The 21674-nt window shown below is 37.8% G+C and overlaps 4 protein-coding genes and 1 long non-coding RNA gene across 14 annotated transcripts in view; 1 reads left to right on the top strand and 4 right to left on the bottom strand.

Annotated features, from left to right (window-relative positions):
- Positions 1-21674, bottom strand: part of LOC109927000 (homeobox protein Hox-A3) — a 44639-nt gene that overhangs the window by 20245 nt on the left and 2720 nt on the right. For 4 of the 10 annotated variants that reach the window (XM_048611138.1, XM_048611144.1, XM_048611151.1 and 1 more), the window contains exon 1: positions 12407-12520. The exons of 2 other annotated variants lie outside the window; for them this stretch is intronic. The gene's annotated coding sequence lies outside the window, so the exon portion shown is untranslated. Of the gene's footprint in view, positions 1-4999; positions 5838-12406; positions 12521-21674 lie in introns of those variants that run through there. 4 more of the 10 variants (XM_048611164.1, XM_020526894.2, XM_048611197.1 and 1 more) reach the window with 3 other exon arrangements.
- Positions 649-12494, bottom strand: LOC109927003 (homeobox protein Hox-A4). The gene is made up of 3 exons (XM_020526900.2): positions 12407-12494; positions 2110-2954; positions 649-1762 (listed from the first exon to the last, which is right to left on the bottom strand). The coding sequence occupies exons 2-3, from the start codon at positions 2525-2527 to the stop codon at positions 1440-1442; spliced, it is 741 nt and encodes a 246-aa protein (XP_020382489.1). The 5' UTR covers positions 2528-2954; positions 12407-12494; the 3' UTR covers positions 649-1439.
- On the top strand, positions 2213-7519 carry LOC125485938. The gene is made up of 3 exons (XR_007264645.1): positions 2213-2439; positions 4521-4599; positions 7416-7519. It is a non-coding gene; the product is annotated as an uncharacterized LOC125485938 (long non-coding RNA).
- On the bottom strand, positions 13531-16591 carry LOC109927002 (homeobox protein Hox-A5). Its single transcript, XM_020526899.2, has 2 exons — positions 14983-16591; positions 13531-14505 (listed from the first exon to the last, which is right to left on the bottom strand). The coding sequence occupies exons 1-2, from the start codon at positions 15560-15562 to the stop codon at positions 14255-14257; spliced, it is 831 nt and encodes a 276-aa protein (XP_020382488.1). The 5' UTR covers positions 15563-16591; the 3' UTR covers positions 13531-14254.
- Positions 17022-21090, bottom strand: LOC109927004 (homeobox protein Hox-A6). Its single transcript, XM_020526901.2, has 2 exons — positions 18055-21090; positions 17022-17856 (listed from the first exon to the last, which is right to left on the bottom strand). Exons 1-2 carry the CDS (start codon positions 18482-18484, stop codon positions 17597-17599), a joined length of 690 nt encoding a protein of 229 aa, XP_020382490.1. The 5' UTR covers positions 18485-21090; the 3' UTR covers positions 17022-17596.

Here is a 21674-nt window from a genome sequence, read left to right as displayed (position 1 = left end):
CCCTAAGATTAACAAAATGAAGTCAAAGTATATATTGGAATATTTAATCCTGCAGTTTATAGTTTATCAGCCATCATTAAATGTAAGAAGACAAACAATGATTGCATTTTATATTTAAAATGCAGTTGCCACATTCCATTACGTAATGCATGAGAAAGCACAACTAAATGCAAAGTGGAATTAAAAATAATCCCACGTAATCATACTTTATTTCGGGATCAGAAATGTAGAATCTGTGGCGATAAAAAAGCTGGGTTTGCCACCTTATCGATGAGTTATTATTTGATAGCCTCACATTTTACTGCATTATTTACGACTCGGTGACGTAGAACTTGATGTGGAAAGGCTGTAGAAAGACGAATTGTAGATCCATGCAGTAATTTATCCTCTTTCGCCCACTTATTCTTCAGAACCACATGAAATATTTTGCTGCGTATGTGAAGGGGGAGGGAGTGGGGGCAGAGGGAGAGGTTGTTGAGGGACCTGGGAGGAGGAGTTAGAAGGTTTTATTTTGAAAATAAGAATGTGAACAAAAATATACTGAAAGCAAATCAGTTAAATGCATAGCCCCGTTATGGATTCGAGAAAACAATTCGCTGAGCGTTCGCAAAATCCTGACTGGAAGTAATTTGTACACATAAAAACTGAGCTGGTCCACGAATTAACATTTATTTAAAGCCTGTGGCTTCATTTTACACTGCAATTTTTGTCTTTCGTTTTAGCAACATTTGGCACTGCACATAGCACACTGAAATATCCACAGAAAAATACACAAATCTTACCAATGATTTGTATGGTTTCGTCACAGTTTGGACTGTACCAAAATTGTTAAATATACAACCACTCATTTGAAATTTCTGTATAAGATCCTTCGTTATACTGATATCAGTAACACGACTATATAGAGAATACAGGTTTAAAATAAAACACCTTAAATAGCGCTGGCGACATAATTTATTTCCTATATATGTAGCATCTGGACAGTTTATTTGCTCTAAAACCATGTTCCACATCCACACATATTGCTGCCTTTCTCATTTTCTAAAACAGACTTATTCTTAAATTCTCACAAATATTCCAACAGACTACACTAGTTGTGATTATGACGCTTACAGTTCCTCACAATATCTATTATTCACTGTCCTTTTTTTTCTTTTTGCTTTGAATATCAGGGAAGAAGCCACTTTGATAGAACCTTGCATCGGTTCATGTGGAGGTAATGAAGGATGCCGAATGTATCCTAGCAAACAGAAAACACTCTGAAAGTCTGCAGGGAATGAGTTAATAGAACAGTAATGTTTGTCCCTTTTGGGGTTAATAGCACCTACCCTGGAAAAAAAATTCGCTGCAAGAAATCCCGCCTCATTCAAGTCAGTAATGTGGCAAACACATTTTGGTCCAAACTATATTGTGGGAGAGGGGTTGGAGAGACGAAGCAGCTATAGACTTGATGAATTTGGTGTTGAACCATCTGGCTGTGGGCCCTGGGAGGATACTTGTGTTTGCTGGCTTGTAGAAGATGAGCTAGCAGAACGCATCTTAGTGTTAGGCAGTTTATGATCTTTCTTCCATTTCATCCTTCTGTTCTGAAACCAGATCTTCACCTGGCGTTCAGACAGGCAAAGAGTGTGTGCAATCTCAATGCGTCGACGCCTGGTTAGGTAACGGTTAAAATGGAACTCCTTCTCCAGCTCTAATACTTGTTGTCTCGTGTAAGCAGTTCGAGACCGTTTGGGCTCTCCTCCAGTGTAACTTGGGTTCACTGAACAAAACAAAAAGTATCCAAACATAAATACAGACACAGTCACGAACTGAAAATGGGATTAGATGCACATGAATGAAGGTCCTAAAAGACAAGACTTTTTCTAAAGTGAACTGACAAAGGCGTACAATCTACTGCAATAAAATGGCTCTGGGCATTTAGGTTAGAAAAGCATCAAAGGCACATGGCCAGGAGCAAGATCCAGGGCAATGAAATTTATGGGCGCTGTAATTACCGACCTAACTGTTAGGTGATCGTAAATCTCATGAAAGGGCTAGTTACAGAAAGGGTTCCGCACATCCGACTTCAATTGAATTTTAATTGTTTCAGTTAGCTTTATTACTTACCGGTTGTAACGTGAATTTTCTTCATCCACGGGTAAACTATGGGCTCTTTGCTGAGAGTACCTTTCTGGGCACTGGGATTTTTCGCATTCTGGCTACACAAAGCTGGTGTGGTTACTGGGACCACTTCACAAAGCTGATTCTGTCTCGGTATGTGATTTTGGAGGCTAGCCTGCGACTGCACATGACCCCTTTGCGACATGTCTTGGTTGCCAGTGCCTTGGACATTGTTGAAGCTGTAGGTCGGCTCTGGGTAGTTTGATTGTGGGTATAGTGCCTCATGATGGAATCCAGGGTCCCGCGGCCGCTCGTAGTATTCAGGAGATTGGCTTGGTATGTAGTTATTTTGAGAATATTCCTCACAAGGTGGAAATTTTGGCTCAACGTAGTTGGAGTTTATCAAAAACGAACTCATGGTCATTAATTTCTGAAGTGCAAAATACTAATTTTTCTCGCGTTGTCGTTTTTCTGTTCCATAAAACCCTCCTACTTGCTGTCAAGTGTATAAAGTTAGCTGTTCATGTGATGCAAACAGCCAATAGGATGAGCGCTTGTGGGTCCCGGATAAGGAAATACACCAATGATGAATGCATGGAGTCCAGTCAAAAATTCCATATTATCATTCAAAATCTCGTTTCCCCCGAAATGATTTTATCGCATAAAAAGGGGAAAATTGGAAAAACCAGGAAAACGCTCAGTTCAAAGTCATCCAAAATGGGTAATGGTGTTATGATGTTTTATCGAATGCAAATTTTGCAAATACATGTTGACGCAGAAACCATCAGAAGATGGTATTCAATAGAGATCCGCTACTGTCTGGAATAGTTTACTCTTTTCGAAGAAGGCTTCTGCACCAAACAACATGTTTCAGTACATTCTCGGGGGGAAACGAAGACAGTTGAGACAATAATTACCAGAGTTCATTGCACAAGCTTGCCCTTTTTAGTGCAAGGATGATGTCAAAGGCATTCTAAGGTTCATCGCTTGCAAGAATAATTTTTATAAAATTGTGAAAATATTTGGTTTATTTCAATGAAACACGAACATTTTGAAGTCTTAGATAAAAGCGAATATCTTTCTGCAGAGGCTAGTATGAACTCAAAGTATATGCCGAAGTGTTAAATTACTAAGGCAGCAGTAGAGGATTTTCTCTCTTTACTGCAGATGTATATATTGCATGAACGTTATGTGATCAGTTGAGATTCTTAGTCTAATAAATCTTACTTAAAATACACTACCATAATTGTTCGATTGTAAAACGGCTTATTTAATGAAATATTCTCCTGTTAGTTTTTCAGACGCTTTAAAATTGATTTGCATAAAATAACGAACATTGTGATAGCTGAGATACCAAATTAAGCAGAAATTAATCGCATCATCTTTGAAAAATACAAAAATCACAACAATTCGGTAAAACGATTCATTTGAATGCAAACTCTATTCTAAGAATTCTAGCAACCTCTGCTTTCTATTGTACATTTGAATTTGTTAGCAAAACTGTACCTTTTAACCCCTCTGTATAAATAAATGTTAAATGCATCAGTTAGATTTCAGGTGATTCTGTTACACTCACAGATTTATTCTGCTTCTAGTACAGCATGTTACATCAATAACTGAAACCCGTTTTAGAAGCACAAAAATCCCAACAAGAATTGATAAAGCCTTCAAACGTTCATTCCATTTACCAAGAAGCATAACTATACTGTCGTTAAAAATGTAACTAATTAGCTTGCTAGATTTGTTAAAGTGAATAAAGTTTTATAACGTTTTTAAGTTGGAATTAAGATCCAACTCAACGGTGGGCGGTATCAAATTGACCAAATAGAAAAATGACGATTTAGGTGCACTGTACGTTATTTTTTTTCAAAAAGTAGCCATATGCATTATGCCTTCTTCCCCGAAATGTAATCGATTCACAACATGAGTTCTTGCCAATCAAGGATGCATCTTAACACCCTGTTACAATGTTTAGAAGATATTCTGCATCCGGACACAGAATCTAACAATTAATTATAATGAACCGTCTCCAGCCATTACAATACATCGTTGTAGGGTACACATAATAACCTACCCAGTTTTGCTGCTTAGTATAATCGTCCACTTGAATACTTTCATCTAAGTATCCAGCACAAAATTAATTGACTTCCAGTGCAATTAACAGATGTTAATGCCACTGCTCACTATACAAAGGGGCTTTGCAGGAAAATCTACATGGGATTAGTCTTAATGTTTAATCTTATTCTCCAAGACCATCTTGTGTCACTGTTTACACTTACATAATACAGTTTAAATTATTACGAAAGTTTTATATTGCAGACGAATCCGACTGATTATGCTAAAAACTTTATTTTCGCGAAAAAAAACCCTCATAAAATGTAAACTTCTAAAATTTGCTGTTTTCTTCTCTTTGACAGGCAATGGTGTATGCATCGTTTTCTTCTGACCACGTAACTTGGCTGTAAATAACGCTGTTGAGTAATTATCTGGACCAATGTATGTATTGAAACATGTTTCGAAAAGAAAGGAAAATGAAGGTTCTTTTAGCATAAACATAAGGCTTTACTTGAGACCAGCGAATGTAGTTCATTTGTCTCTGTAGTCCTTTTTTTCATAATAAACAACGATGGAACCAGGACCCCCAAGTGTTACTTCGCCCGTGTACATTTGACATTTTTACTACTGGGTCGATTTACAGCCATTTTAAAGCGAAAAGCAATGTTAACGCATTGTACGACATTTCCAAAACGTGTATATTTAAGAGCTTATATCAAATTTATACTTCAGAAAGTGTAGAAATTAGGAAATTGGTTTTACATTTTAAAAAATAGCCAAGTTATGAAGCATGGAGTGAAGATTTGTTTGGCGGTTTAATAAATCAGAAATTAGACTTTACCAGTTTAAATTCTCCTCCGAACAGCAAGTCAGTAGTTTAGATGATAAGGAGTGTCATAATTTCTTCATTTACCGACTGAATCCATCAACACGGCTCAGATAGATTGTACCATGATGAAAATGTGATTGCTTTCCCACTCTATCTGGGGCATATGGTTAAAACAGCCGGTGTCCAACTCACAAACAAAATAAAACAAATAAAATGGCACATTTCGAAGATACATCTTCGAGCAGACTTGCACCACATCCCACAGAGCTGCACAACTGTGCGTTTATTGGACTTCAACACGGGAAACAAAACAAAAGATTTTATTCAATGAAATGAGATTTCGTAAGGGATACGCTAAGCTAAGTTTGGAAGTGACCGAAAAGTGACACCGTGTGCATTTTATTTCTTATTAATCTTATACATTGACAGTCTTTGTTAAGTAACAAGGCGTGCCATTCGTGAGGCGACATTTTCATATTTGTTAGACGCGGTGACCTGAATTTCACCTCGGCCTTGGACTTAGCCATTTCTAAAAGGCCTATAGTGCTCTTTCAAATACCAGGGTGTTTTGCCCAGGTCATTACCTTTGTGGAGGGGGATGCTAGGCAAAATGAGAGTGCTTCAAAAACCCACTCGATAATCGCCTTTAAATGTTTGTAAATAAATGCTCCCGATTTGTAGCAAAAATCAATAGATTTGTAATGTTTGGCTTGACCAGTCCCGAAAGCAATTGAAGTGGGAATATATTGAGAAATAGTTAACGGCTTCTGTGATTAGACAATTTTTTTCTGGAATTTGCAAATTAATTTAACTTGCAAAAGAGTTACACAAAAGACTGCCTTGTTTTACCACTACATCTGCAGTTCATTTCAAATTCTTCTCATTGGTGCCTCCATCCGTGCGTTCTAGGTACCCAAACTTAAACAAGCTGCTATTTATTTTTAAAATCGAATCCCAAAAAATTACATTTAAGGGGGAAGGGATTTTGAATATATAACTTCTGGCTTTAAGACTGACACAATTTTTTTTTGAAAGCAAATCATCAATCTAACCATCTTAAACTATTGTTTGCCATTTAGGAATACGTTTTAATGTCAAGCAAACTAATCTAGTAACAAGTGTCAAATTAGTAAAACGAAATTATTCGTTTGGAGTAGATTTCTTAGTTTTCTCAGGAGAAAAAGAAGTCAGATCATACATAACTGATGCGTTTTTTCCTCTTAATTTTTATCTCTGAGACTTCAAATATAGTACATCACTTTCATTTAAATCAATGATCTTTCTATCTGTCCGTTCATTTTCCATCATGCACTCTCTCATCCTTTCTGCGTATACAGACATGGGTCTATTTTAAAGCAATATTGCAAATTTCAAGTGGAATGCGTTTTGTTTTGGAAAACGTTGCATGGAGTCCGAATAAAGATGGCTTCTTCCTGTACTGATTAATGTACTTAAGGCAGCCTCAAATGTTGAAGGATCTTCCTTTTGTTAACTTTTAGTATATGACATATAATTTAAAAGCAGTAATACATATCACTTTTGTTTTTCTCCGCAAATATTTTATTTAGTGTTCCATTACCTGTGTGCTAACATTTACATTTTCAAAGGCTCACATTCTCCAGCTCTGCAGCACAAGAACTAGGCTGCTGTACTACGGAATAGCTTTATAAGAGATTTGTATCGTGTTGCTCCCAATTTGTCTAGTGTAGACAAAAGAAAGTGGTATAACATTCAAACTTTGTGAATCCACATGATTTTACACTTTATTGTAGCATCGTTAAATGTATTTGACTTTTATCTTCAATATAATTAAACGGAAAGGATGCAAAGAAATGGTTAGGTTTGGGATCAACTGTTACATCCGGATTGCAATAATCTCTGAAGCATTTAGTGCCACGAACAAATCCTGTTCTTTTCACTAAAATCTCGTAATCCATATTGAATGGGTTGTAACTGTTTATTTCAAACATCAGGAGACATGGTTAATTTTAAATAGTAACAGTCTATTTAGATTAGGAATGAAGGTATCATCATGACTGTGTTGACGGAATTTTATATTGTTGTGGGGATACATTTTAAGATTGAAAAAAAGAGGCAAAGGCGCAATCGGATGCTTTCTCACAAAAAGAAGGACCTCAATAAGTGTTATTCCTGAATTTTTAGCAGGAAAATTTCGAATCTAGTTTCTCTGTCGCCGTGAGTCTCGGAGTATTCTTGTGGTATTTAGACCAAACTGAGAGGAATACCACAACAGCTCTACATATTTCCAATTAGACTATTTAAACGGAATCTCAATTCAAACAAATTTGCTTTTGAGATGTTCCCTAATTTTAAATTAATGCCAGTGGATTCACATTTTCAAAACTGCTTCAGATTGAGGGGAAATATCTCCAACTTCAATCTAAATACTGCCGATTTTGTCTTCCAGTCAGACGGTGTACTCTGCTGCATGATGAACTCCGACATGCGGAGGACTGCTGTATTGTAATCTCTAGCCAAAGAAAGCGAGGAACCTAAATAAAATAATTCGATTTCTATTTTTGTGGGGATGAGTATCTTAATTTTTCGTACAGTCGTTGAAAGTTTACCTGCTGCATATACACAACAGATAGAGAAATTACCGTGGTCGATTTTTCAAGATGAAATACAACGTGTCTCGATCATGAAAAGAATATTTTTTTCTTTCCTTTCGTCAGTAATTGAGGTCGTTCAGTCGCTCGGGTTCACCTGGAGTCCATAGCATGATACACGAGTAACTCAAAGCTATTTTATCTTTTGTGCTGATAGTCAAGATCGCGCTATAACATTGACATCAAACTCTGTCTGAGCAGATGATTACAAGTCGTGCAAAACGTAAACTTTTGACCCTCAACTTTTTGACCTACAGTTGTACCGCCCTACCAGCCACGGTACAGGGAGCCCTTTTTTTCAAAGCATTGCTGAGGACTGAAATAATATCCCCTTTCGTTCACTATTTTCATGATGTACTGCTAATTTCAGCTCTGGGAATCCTGAACACACTGTCCCCATACCACACCCCCACCCCCAAAACACGCTCGTTCACCCCCACCACATTTGCTTCCTCCCCATAAGTGAAACCTTTCTTTAATCTCAAAAATCGCATGAACCTCAACTGTCGGCAAGCTGTTTATTCAAGGGCCCTTTTATTTAGTTGGATGTGTCAAAATGGGTAAGTTTTTACCGTATCGGCCAGCTGATGTAATTATAGATAGCACAAAAAAGCATTAAGCTTTTCGGTCTATTTTAGTATATCCGTCCTTTTCTGTTGCACTAATAGAACAATGGAAGTGTGAGCTCCCAGTCCATGCTGATATAAAATGACTGTGAACTTGGTCTAAAGCGAGCTCTGCTGGTGAGTCGCAGAGTGTGCAGATGTAATTTCTGGTAAATCTCTCCCCCTTTCTCTTTCCTGAACGCATTCCCTCCTCGATTTAAGCAACGAAAAGCCTTAATAGAACAATTAAATTATTCACGATTTAAGTTCTATATAGAATGCAAAGAAAATGGCGAAGTTGCGTTCATAATTTGTTTTATTGCTGTGCCAAAGACAGATTGTATTATTGACGCATCCCTTAGAAAAAAAACCGCAATGTTATACAGCTGATATTGCAACTGCAATTATCAGATGAAGTAACAAATAAAACATCAAAAAAATTTGTTTAAAAATATCCTCTTGTGTATTGATTCAATGTGCACATTCCTTAAAATATTAACTTAAATTTTCCCATCACTTTTTCAAGAGAACTACAATCCTAACCAATGTGAATTCATATTTTTACAATTCATGTTGGTATTATTACTATTATGTAACAATACGTTCTTTAGAGAAGTGGATTGCTGATGATTACTTTTCTTAGGAAACAAATTGTTTGAGGTAATGAAATAAAAAAAAGTGGGTTCATGTGTTTTTCTCTCCATGTCAATCTTACTATGATGCAATGATAACACACAATCCTTCAACTCTATGTTTCAACATCTTGCATTCAAGTAAATGGAGCAGTTATTAATGAAGCCATTTACGGAGGAGTTAAATAGACCTCAATTGCTACAAGGTAGGTCTACAACTGAATCTCCGATGCTGAGAAGTTCACAGCAGACTATCCAGTGTCAATTTGCTTCCTCACATTGTTTGCCTGCTCGGGATCAGTTAATTTCGTAAATGATGAGTACCAAAACACATCATGCAAAACGAGAGCAAGAAATAAAATGTAAATACAATACAATCCCTGAACCTATACGAGCATATTCAATTTTGTTGCTTTTTTTATCAAACGCCTTCATAGTAATGCTTAGAAGGCGGAGGATTCCATTAAAATAGTTCAACGATAACTAACCAGATCGTTAAAATCCGATATAGCAATTATCATTGAAACAGAAACCCAGTCTGTGAAAGCTATATTCACCCTGATCATTACGTAATATGGAAAGGAGATACTAGATTATTACGTGCATGACGATATTGCTATGGACATATTGCTAATTATTTCCCTGATAATGAAATACCGTTTTCATACACAAATGAAGAAAAATTAGTGCTTAATCTTTCAATTTATTTTACTGCGCTAATGAAGACCAAAACAATTATCTGTTACTTTGCTTCCAAATAGAAAATCACAATGCTGCGGATCCCCTAAATCCGCTGAAAGGGGGCCCATAAAGATTCATCACAATCTCACATAATATGCAGCTGCACAGATTTACAACTAGGAAACTGCATTAAGCTAACAGTAGGTCCAGCTTTGGGTTTCTTCGAGAAGCTCATTTGCAAAGCTTAGGCAAAATTCTATTGTGTCCAAAAGACAAACTAGCATACATTGCTATTGAAAAATGTGCTGTCCTTTCGGTGCCCTTAGCACAGACGAAACGTAAGCACGTCACATTCCAGATTTTATGGCGACCACCTCTCTGTTTTACTACCCGCAACTTGTTATTTGTTTTGCACTTGTATCTTTCCCGTGTTACGCTTCAGAGAGTTGTTGGCAAACCGTGCAATAACTGTTTTTATTTTTTTTAAAGAAACGCAGATTAATGAGCTGCAGCGTTAAAGACACGATATCTGATAGCTCCGGATTAAGTGCCTCAACCAAAACTTTGCCAATAGCTTAATTTCAGAAAGATTTAGATTTAGACTGGCCAATCAGATTTATTTATTGTATAGAAGACTTATGAGGGAAAACTGAATTGCTGATTTCAGATTAAACACTCTGTGGTGACAGAAAGTGAAGAATTTGTTGATAATCTATGTTTGACCAATGGAACAAATGGGTTTTAAGCTGCAGATCACATTTCCCTTCAGTGAAAACGTTGCATAAAGACAATTTGTAAAACACTCCCACAAAGCACCCGCTCTCTCCTAAAATTGTATCAGTTCACACACACGTACGGTGGCAGCCCTAAACATAGAAAGATATCTCCTGAAAGACAATTTCATACAATTCTCTTCAGAAAGTGTTATCCCCCTACGAGACACACAAACACAAAACGTACTTACTAGATGTTTACTAAATTTAGAAACAAGAAAAATCACTACGTTTGAGGAATACATAACTGCCTTCACGATCAAAGAAAGATCGGGAATTTCGTACTTCTCGAAAGGAACTCCATAACGATTCTTAAGGTTTACATTGGTGCCCACAGAATATCTACGCTCTGTCTAAGGATATTGTTACTAAGTTTAAATAAACAGTTACATGTTTAGTTTTTTATCACACCTTGCATTACCACCACCACACCCCCCGACCCCAGCAGCCCGTCTGCTCTGCCCCAACCCCAGCCCCCACCATAACCCATCTTCTCCCCTCCCAAACATATTACAGAGTTTCGGTTTTTAAACTGACAAGTTTTCGAGACTTCAGCGAGCTAACAAATGTATCAATAACACTGACCTTTGCGCAAACTGAAACGAAATAATGGATTATTACTAATGGTTGGGGAGACAACTACAAGTAAATCAATTGCAAATTTTATAACTGGAATATAAATTGGAACTGAAAGTGCCGGTGTAGCTCTAAGTGAAACTAAAAAATATTTTGCCTTATTATGAAAAGGATTTAAGTGTTCTCACAGATGATAAGTTAAACTGTCATATTTAAATGTAAACTAATACGAAGGAAATTACAACCGATTGACGCGATTGGCATGGCCGATCCGGAACTACTATAGCTATATTGGTGCTGATTTCCTTTATTTACTGTTGAATCTTTATTGCACATCGTAAAACAGACCTAATTGTAGTGGAATGTTTTGAGTAGAAAATCTGCAGGGTAATTGCTTTCTACCGTATTATCCCTTGTAAACGTATGGCCGCCTGCCATCTCCAATCTCTTGTGTTATAGTTTGGATTTGTCTTTACAGAAAATGTTGAATAACTAAAGAAACTAAGGAACATCTTCCAAATTTATTAAATGTTGTACTTCTGATTCAAAATACTACGTCTTGATGCAGAAAATTATACTCGTATGTCTCCAAAAACACACTAGACTAGCGGAAGCTTCAAAGAATGAAAAGCCAGTCATAAAGTTTATGGTTCGTCAGTCACAACTGTGGGAAACCTGCAAATGACCAAAAGCAATGTTGGTGTTACAACAGTCAGATTTAAAGTTGCAGTAACTCTTCCGCTGGCTGTATTTCAAAGGCTTTCCTTTTTATCTATACCTCATTCCAGGCTATTTGGATGAGGATTTTTATGTTCTTCTGTATTAACATTTATTTACAACACGTGTACTTTCATCCCTCAAGAGAGGGTTGTCTGTCCCCATTAACGTTTAAACGGAAAATAAGGACAAGACTTTTGAATGCGTGAAATACTGCATGTAACGCATTGCATAATACATAAGCCAGGCCTTTTGTAACGACAGAAGTTATGCTGTAACGTTGAAAGTAAGAACTAACTGCAATGTTTTCACAATATGCTTTAAGGTATCAGTGGTGTACAATTTCCCAAAATGTATGACAAGTAATTTGAAAATACATAACTCTCAACAGTACCAACTGGAGGCAGGGGCATAACACTACCCTCAAGAAAATACAACTAAATAATGACACCACAGGGATGCAGGGGAAAGTAAACCAAGTAGAAGAATAACAAAAAAGTATTAAGGTGTTGAACACTGCCAGGACATTTAATTAACATTACTTGAATATGCTGTAAAATCTTCTAACACAGAAAATACTTTAAAATTGGAACACATGGGTATCCAAAAAGTTACTTCTTTTTAATCTTGCTCATTCGTATATTTTTGCCAAAGAGGTGTTCTACACCAGCACAAAGAACACAGTCAACACCTTGCCCAGACATGTTTCTGCCTCAGTGCACCCTGGGTGCAGCTTAAGTCCATTTTACTGGGCCAAAACTCCTCGTGAAATGTAATTATCGTTAATATTTCAACAAAAATTTACCTTCTCTTGCAAGAAAACACAACTTTCCTGTGCATTGGAGTTGTGAAGCTGTGGATAGTCCTCTGAACATGAAAATTAGCCATTTGAGTGGCCTGTCTGCACACACAATCTGCAAAGGAACCAAATGAAGTCCAGCGTCAGTGAGATTATATGTTATGTAGAATATACTGTTGGTTGTCAACTCCCCAAAACCATAAAACTTACTTTAATGACACCACGTGATTTTTTATAGCCAGTGAGGCTATCAGTCTGTGCTATGGATGATTTTACGATCTAATTCATAGACAAAACCCTATTCATTTGGCACCCAAATGTCATATAGCCGGAACTGAGGTGTATAAAAGTTTATTGATTATAACTTTAAAGGACAAGCACTCAGTAACCAGAAAGGGTAAAAGTGTTGATCCCCCTTGATGTCAGGAACTAAGAGGCGAATTTTCTGTCCTGCCTTCAAGCGGTAAGTAAAGTTAACTCTATAAAGTGAAAAATACCTGTTGGGAAAGGTTTACGCTACGCTTTGGTCGAGTGCTTGAGAGAACGTGACTAACGCCTACCTGCGGAACAAAGTGGTTGATGTGCTTCAGGACTCCCTTTTTCCTCAGACCAAAACTATAGAGTTTCCGAAAAGTCATGTCTATAAAGATGGTGCGTGTAAATGCAAGATCAGCAACAATAACAACAACAAAGAAATTGGATGTTAGCGGGAAATGTGTGGTTCAGCAAATAGTGCTGATTTGCGCAGACAGGGCGCATGGAACAATGCTGCAAGAGGAGAACCTGTTTAATTTGAATTGCGTAAAAATACTAAATTACCATATGGCACCATGTTTAGGTACTGTATTCGCTATTACTTACAAAACTCTGAAATTTGCAATAATCAAAGATGTAGAAAATCTGCTTGTTGATTGCCCGACTTCATAAGTTTACGCAACTTGATTGCCTGTTGTAAACCCCAGCTGTACGGGTTTTCCCTCTGGATGACTTGTGCAAAGTTGTACAGATTAAGAGAAACTCACTGTTTTTAGTGAGAGTTTTGAACTGAAACTATAATAAACGGAAGTATTCGAAACAGTTTACATCAGTGGGCAGCAGACACAGCAGAAAAACTTATCTGGGAGCCAAAGTCCAGGAAAGTTACTATAGAAACTTTATTTTAACTTCCAGTCAGTTTTAAAAACAAATACAAAAGCTCATCACGAATTTCTTAAACTGCCAGTCTTTTAGGCTATATATTTATCCTTTGTCACAAAAACATACACTGACGCTGCGCTAAGAGCCACTTATTGGAGTTCGTGCAAAGTCATACAAAGGCACAGCATAGACATACAGTTCAGAGTCGCAATATCCTTCACAAAATTCACTGCTCACTAATAACACAGAATAGGTAGCATCTCGGTGATTTAACACTACGATATCAATTACAGAGGACGATGTCCTGAAATTAAATACATATTGCAAGCTTGGAGCTATTTTGACATTTAGCAACACTAACACTTACATACACTTTTTTGCAGAGTGCAACACATTATTACATTTTAACTGGACGATTTTATACAGTTACTTCAAGTAACACCGCTTGTATTAATATAAATAAGTTAAACAACTATAATTCACAAAGCTATCCTACTCCTACAACATTGTTGTTACTCCTAGACAATATACTGTAAGCAGATTACTTGTACAAGCAACAGTACGACCAGAAAACAGACTAACGATTCAAAGATTGGGATAGGGCAACGTGGAAATGGTTTTCTTCATAGAAGTAACACGGGAGAGAAGTTTTGGAAGTCAGTACTGTATTGACATTATGCTAATTGGTCAGCTTATACTGCCCAGTACTTCTATTGATCATGGACGATATCCGCCTCCTGCAGCGGCCATGCTCATGCTTTTTAACTTGTTATCTTTTTTCCATTTCATCCTTCTGTTTTGAAACCAGATCTTAATCTGTCTCTCTGTGAGGCAAAGAGCATGTGCAATTTCTATCCGTCGTCTCCGGGTCAGGTATCTATTGAAATGAAATTCTTTCTCCAGCTCCAGGGTCTGATATCGGGTGTAAGCCGTCCTGGCTCTTTTACCTTCTGGTCCTCCCATACTGTCTGCAACCCACACAACACACACAAAAAAAAAAAATCCTTTGTTTAGTGCTAACAATACATTGTCGAATATGAAATACAGTATAAAACACATAAAGGAGGCAGAAGGCTGAAATCTAGCCCAGGCATATCTACGCTAACCCTTGTGCTCTTGCTGTACCTTAATACCAAAATTACTTTAGAAACTTAACTATAACTAAATGTGAAAGTGCCCACTTGGACAAAACTGTCCCATAATAAACCACACCTTTTTCTCTCCAACAATTCTTATTTATTCTTACATTACAGATAAAAAAAACTAGACACCTTACTAATAAAAAGGCCACCACCCAGATAGTTCCAATATATTTGCAACTTTAATAAGATGACCCTTCTAGAGATATTCAAAAACATTAGCGTGCACATTTAGTATTTTGATTTTCAACATTCAGAGTAATTCAAGACTCCACTAATGAAAAGATAAGAGAGAAGGGATTTTACCGTGACTTATGTGCAGTTTTCGCATCCAGGGGTAAATTTGAGGCTGTTGTTGTGCTGTGCTTTGCCCGTTCTGTGAACTTGGAGGGTCGCTGCTTGCCGGGGTGTCATCCTCAGTACCAGGCGATGTGCCAACCCCATCTCTACTGATGTGACTGCTGCTGCTGTTGCTGGAATTTGAGGAGGTAGTTGGGCTTGCTATGGAGTTTTTGATTCCGTGGTGGTTTTCGCTAGCAGGCGGACTGACCACGGCGGAACAGGGCAGAGGGTCAGGTGAAGGAGACTGAGTGGATGTGGCAGGTTGGTTGTACCTGGTGTCTGCTCCTGCTTCTGGTCCTGCTGCTGCTGTTGTTGCTGCTGCAGAGTAGCTTCGAGATCGTTCACTGGCATTAAAGTGGTTAGATGCTGGACGGCTAATGCTGAGATCCATCCCATTGTAGCCGTAGCCGTACCTGCTGGAATGCATCGTTGCAGAATCCCTGTATTGCTCGCTCACCGAGCTATGATCTCCATAATTATGTAACTGGTAGTCCGGGCCATTTGGATAGCGACCGCAGAATGAGTTTACAAAGTAAGAGCTCATTTGATTTTTTTATTTATTTATTTTTACTTGATTTGTGGCTCTTGGTCGCTTGTGCGTCTAGCACCCTGCACAATTTATGATGAATTATGGAAATGACTGGGACATGTACTTCGTTCCCTCCTACGTAGGCGCCCAAATATGGGGTACGACTTGGAATCACGTGCTTTTGTTGTCCAGTCGTAAATTCTCACTGATGACCTCTAGAGTTAAATCCGTGCACTGTGGCTCCAAACTGGAAGGTTGCGTGGAAGGAAGAGCGTGGGGAGCGCGCACAGGGGCGCGCCGCCGGCTCCCCGCAGTAGCTTTGGGTTGTCCTTGCGCGCCACCCTCTGGAGACTGAGGCCATGAATCCTGCGGTTCTGATAAACGGGGCAATCGGCCTCGGGTCCAATTAAGGCTACCCACAAATTTTAAACGTAACCGTTACATTTCGTAGAATAAATCACATAAAACAACGTGGAGGGGCATCTTTCAAAAAAGAAAAGATTCACGCCAGGGAATGGTGCATTTGTTCAATCCCCACGCAGAGATGTTTTGAAAATATGCTGCCGCTGACAGTGTTACAAATAAGACTTGAGGGTGTCTTGTCACTGATTTGGTTTGATGTTTTTATAAAGAACAGATTTAATTGTAGTTATAATGTTTTTACTGTCTTTATACGTCTTTGATGTCATCGCAGATTTGCTCAGGGAAAAACGGCGTCGTACCCGTCAAAATGCCATTTTTTTCATGTGCTACTCTTCTCAAATTTCTCTTTAGTCCGTGTAGTTCATAGTATTGAGCATTTATTCGCGTTTAGGCGGAAATTTGAAGCCATCGCGAAGCTAAACTATTAAACCAACCTTTGTGTTCTTAAAAATCAGGTCACGTATATTGAAGATGAGTTTAAATCGTTCCAGTTTACTTTCGTACACGGTACATGTTAAACCAGAATTCCATTTTAATTGTAAAATAAACATAATATTGTGCCTAAATTTACATGGAAACAATTTCTTTACACACAATTTAGTGTTGGTTCGATACGATGAAATGCTATGCAAGATCCAACAAAAGAGGGTCCACTTAACAAATAATAATCCATCTAATCAAAACAAGAGCTCTGTGTCCGATGCTGTTTCTAGCTTCGCTGCAATAAACATGAAGAATATTTCATAATTTACCAGCGGATTCAGTTGCATCTTTAGTTCTGCGTTCAGTGAACATTGCCGTATTTAATGGCTTTAGAAACTAAGTAGTCATTCCTACCACGTATACTGTCTATCTTTTTCTCTCTGAAACAAGGACATCTACCGATCAATTTCACAGTGCTAAGTTTCCTTTCACAGCTTATTTAATACAAAAAACTTTTCGGCAGCTTTAATTGAAGGCTAAACTTTTAGAAATCGGATAGTTTATTTATATATATATTACTGTATATATTTAATATAGATTTAAGAAAATTTAACTTGCGAAATTTCAATTTAAGAGCAATAGCGTCGCCAGGCTGAATTTATTTATCTCATGGCTGTCAAGTCACAAGCAAATATATTTGCTTCTCTTGGTAGAGAAAACATGGCACAAGCTAACTAAACACTGCGTCCTCTTCATTTGACAAAAACAAAAACAATAAGAAATCTTGCAGTAAACTATTGACATATACAATACCATATTTATCATTTGCAAATGGGCATATCTACTACGTTCATTATTTGAAGGCCGTCAAATTATATTTAAACCTATCCATTGAAACAATTAGAATACTGTTTGAGGAGTAAATCATCACATAGTAACGACTAGAGAAGCAGAAACACTCACACTTCGCACTTATAAAACAATTAATCCTAAATGCCGTATAATTATGGTGTGCTGTGGAATGCAGAGTGTTTTCAACACTTCCTCTAGCACTGATACATTGACACAAGCTCAGACAGAGAGGGGCAACGAAAACGAACAGAAATACGAATTTTTTTTTTCTGTACTGTTTAGCAGAATGAGCAAATAAGAACTCACTACCAAACAGAAAGGCCCAGACTAACTTCTTGTGGTTTCGCGCTCTTACTCCCCTGTTTTATCCTCTGCATCTTCGCTGTTGGATTCTGTTGTGTTTAGAAGTTTGTTTTCCTTTTTCCACTTCATTCTCCTATTCTGAAACCAGATCTTGATCTGACGTTCTGTGAGGCAGAGTGCGTTGGCAATCTCTATCCGGCGGCGTCTGGTTAAATATCTGTTAAAGTGAAATTCTTTCTCCAGCTCAAGAGTTTGGTATCGGGTATAGGTTTGTCGCCCTCGGCGCCCATGTGGCCCAAAGACAGAACCTGCATGGTGGAAGCAAAAAACGCGAAAAAAAATGAAACAAACAGCTAACGTTACCAATGCCATGCTATTGCTCAATCTTCCGACTCTAGAAAGTGTGCGGCATTTAACGTAACAATTAACACATGCATGCACTCTTTACGTAAAGTTGGTTCCCACTGTCAAGTTTTAACATGTAATTTTCCACTATAAATACTCACTAGAACTTGAATTCATTCGTTGCATCCAAGGGTAAATTGGAGTACTGTACTTCCGGTCGTTTCCTTCTTCATTTAAAATTTTGTTTTGTGCACAATCTGTTTTGTACTGTTGGTCTGAGGAAAAGAAATCATCCTGGGCTCTGTGCTTTCCACTTCCGGATGGCGAAACACTGGTTAGATCCTTTTCAGGATAGAAACAAGAAGCTCCATACTCATACGATGCCCGATTGCAGGCTATTACTGAGTTGGATTGTTGATAATAACAAGGTGACGAGTAACTCTTATCCTGGAGCGTCGCTGCCCCATAGGAAGCTGGAAAGTGCCTTAGAGCATCATACCCCGTTGTATAGAGTGGGATCTGTCCGAGGAAGGAGTCCTGGCCACTGGGCAGTGAAACAGGGAAAGTAGGGTTCACAAAATACGAACTCATTTGCTCCACAGTCTGTAGTAATATGATTTGTTATGTATTAGTACACAATGTGGTTTAGCTATTAGTAGTCATCGAGGTGGTTTGTTTCAGGATGGCCGAGCGCCAAAGCGACAGCAGCAAATATAACCAGCTGATCAGTCTCTGGCCAATAGAAAACGACTCTGGTTCAAAAAATTCCCTGGAGATCCGGCGACTGAGCTAGCAAAGTTACAAACAACCAAATCTGCTCTGAACTATAACAGAGGTGATTTTAATGGAATATTAGCGACCAAAAGAGAACACTATCAGGTTACAAGATATAGCTATGTATTCGTAATTTAGATACATTCATTCGTGGAATTATGACAGTGTATTACGCATTCACACAATTGATGGATCAACAATAATTAGGAGAGAGATGCTCGAGCAGGAAGGGTAATAAGAAATAAATCAACAAATCACTAGTTTTGTAGATGTGTCTCCTAGGTAGAAGCACAGAGTAAGTTGGGTAAATAATTGTTGTAAGAATTTAGATTTTCTATTAGCATATTTTTCCATTTGGATTTGTTTTATTACAGGCACAAATTTCCTTTGGCTAGCTTATGTACACTAGTTGGGAAACATCAAACCTCAGTCCCTCCATAATATTTTTCTCTGCCCATTTTAAACAAAGAACAATAGCGTCTACAAGTGCTGGGACCCACAACATCAAGTGTCCCTGAATTGTGCCTTCAGTAAATTCATACCAGCAATAAATAGACACAACCTGATGGTAAGAGTACATATATAGGGATATGATTTATAGATTTAATTTTGATGTTCTTATGAAGAAAATCCCAACAGTAGAGCGCAACGCAGATTTTCAGCTTTAAAAGATTTCACAGTAATTGTGTGTGGGAGTAATTGTTATTGCACCAGCGTTCTTCATTAAAGCATGCATGCATATACATGTGCATTTAGTATACAAACACCACAACACTTCTCGGGAAACATCTATTTAACCAACATTCGCCGGGTTTATTTGAACGGCCAAGCGATCTCGAAACACAGAGAAGCTCGATTTTATACTTGATAACCCTACTATGGCTCTCTTCCATTAGAATGTTGTTTTAATTGCGTACGATTGAAATTCACTAATACTCCCCAAATCCCAACTTCGACTTTCCATAATTGCACACTGTTAAGGTTTTATCGACCATAAAAGAGTGGAATGTTTCCTTTCGAATAATTAGGCATTTTGAACATCTCAATGGGGACATTTGTGTTTTGGAATAACAGAGCATTTGCTGCGCCCTGAGCGCGGCATCAGATCGCAATGAAAGGACGGAAGCCAAAGGCTCCTTGCTAAAGATCTCATTATCTCGTTAGGTTTCCTTTCCGTCAACAATGGTCACATCTCTTACTGAAATATCTGAGGTACTGTAAATAATAAACATACATGAGGAGGATGTGGATATATTTTAGGCAAGTAAGATATTTTAGCCCTCAAGTAAATACTGTTACTGCACCTATAACCGAACTCGAAACCTGGCAATTAGAGGGCAATCAGTACAAATTAAGGAGAGTTGGTGAATGCGGTCGTTTAGTAGTTGGATGATTTTACATTTTCGACAGCTAAAACAGTTTTTTGGGGTGGATGCCCCATTAGTTAACGCAAGTAGTTAAAATACCACGAGTAGATTAATTTTCAGTCCTGCAAGCTTATACCTGTCTCTCTTTCCTAATTATAGACTGGCTATTAAAAAAAAACAAACCGAAAGCTGGCCGAAATGAAAAGCTATATCTTTTCGAAGTGTGAGTATAAATACAGAGCAATTATGGAGGAAAATGTGCAAGATTAAGCCAGTTCGACCCCTCTTAATGAAAGGCCGACGCTTGCCGCTTTCCTCAGTTTCTGCCCTAAAGCCTCTAACCATGTATTATATTTATGCATTTACTTCCAATTGTATACTGAATTTTAATAAATTCGAACAGTTCTCATGAACGTTGATCTTTTCTGTTTATGGCTTTGCTTTATGTTTTATTTTTGGTTTTCGTTTATTCGTCACAAACCAGGTCTTAGAAGTAAAGGTTTGATTAGCAAGCCCCCACAATTGCTGCATTCTTTAACATGAAGAATCTTCACACAAGTTGTGTCGTGCAAATGACCGAAATGCTGAGCAGTAAAAGGTGATATTGAAAGATGAACAAAAGAGCAATGCGTAAACCACGGCTATTATTTTCCAATTAGGTGGAACGGCTAATAGCCACTGCTGCTGCATCGCGTGTTAGGAAAACTAGAGAAAACAAGGCAATATAATGAGACCATCAACACACAGAGTGGAGAAAATTGCTACTAAAGAGCCCATAGAATATATTAAATAATAACTTGAACACTATGTATCTTCTGGAGTTGAAAGCAATGCCGTACAATTGAACTTTTTTCACCACTAACCTAGAATTGCATACTATATTTTGCAATTCATACTTTTAAAAATAACATTGCAGTTTCAGAAAATAAAGCGCCAACTAAATTTACTCCGACGGTAGGTTACAACTAATTACGGAATGGACTGGGAAAGGCTAAAATACTGTCACTGCGATTTATTCTTTCCGTTGACGTATTTCTATTTCCTTCTAGATAGCAAACCTTCTGAATGATAAGATAAAAGAATAGATTCTGAACAAATGGGATCTGAAACTCAATGTATTCAATGTTAGGAGAGTTGAAGCTAGAGAACGTCAATTTAAAAAAAAACAAGAAAGATGGCATATTTTCAAATCCACAAGTGTGTAAATTAGTATTTTGAATGTCGTTAATAAAAAGGAAATTTCTTCCCAAGTCTTATCCGTTCTTGCAGCGACCAGAACAGATACAGCCTAATTAGCAACTGCAGACGGAATGTCTCTTGGTTTACTAGGTGGAATTGGGGCCTAGTTTGGGCTTCGTGAGCATGACTAAGATTTTTTAAAAATATATGTGTATATACATATCTAAAACAACAATTAAATACGCACTTAATCCACTTACCCAATTCATCTGAAAGGAAATAACATACCATCTTTGAAATTGTGAATTGCGCGGCCGTGTTTCAAGTTTTCCACCCACCTGGCGCTTATATTACTTCTTTTGCTACGCTCACATCTCGTTAACAGGTTGCCACAATTTGAACTATAATTATCGCAAGGAAGCAGTATAAATGTTTTAAATATTTTGATGTAACTGTAACCC

This window comes from Rhincodon typus, chromosome 2 (genome assembly GCF_021869965.1).
Source record: "Rhincodon typus isolate 14 chromosome 2, sRhiTyp1.1, whole genome shotgun sequence".
NCBI lineage: Eukaryota > Metazoa > Chordata > Chondrichthyes > Orectolobiformes > Rhincodontidae > Rhincodon > Rhincodon typus.
This window is presented reverse-complemented; position numbering and strand designations above follow the sequence as displayed.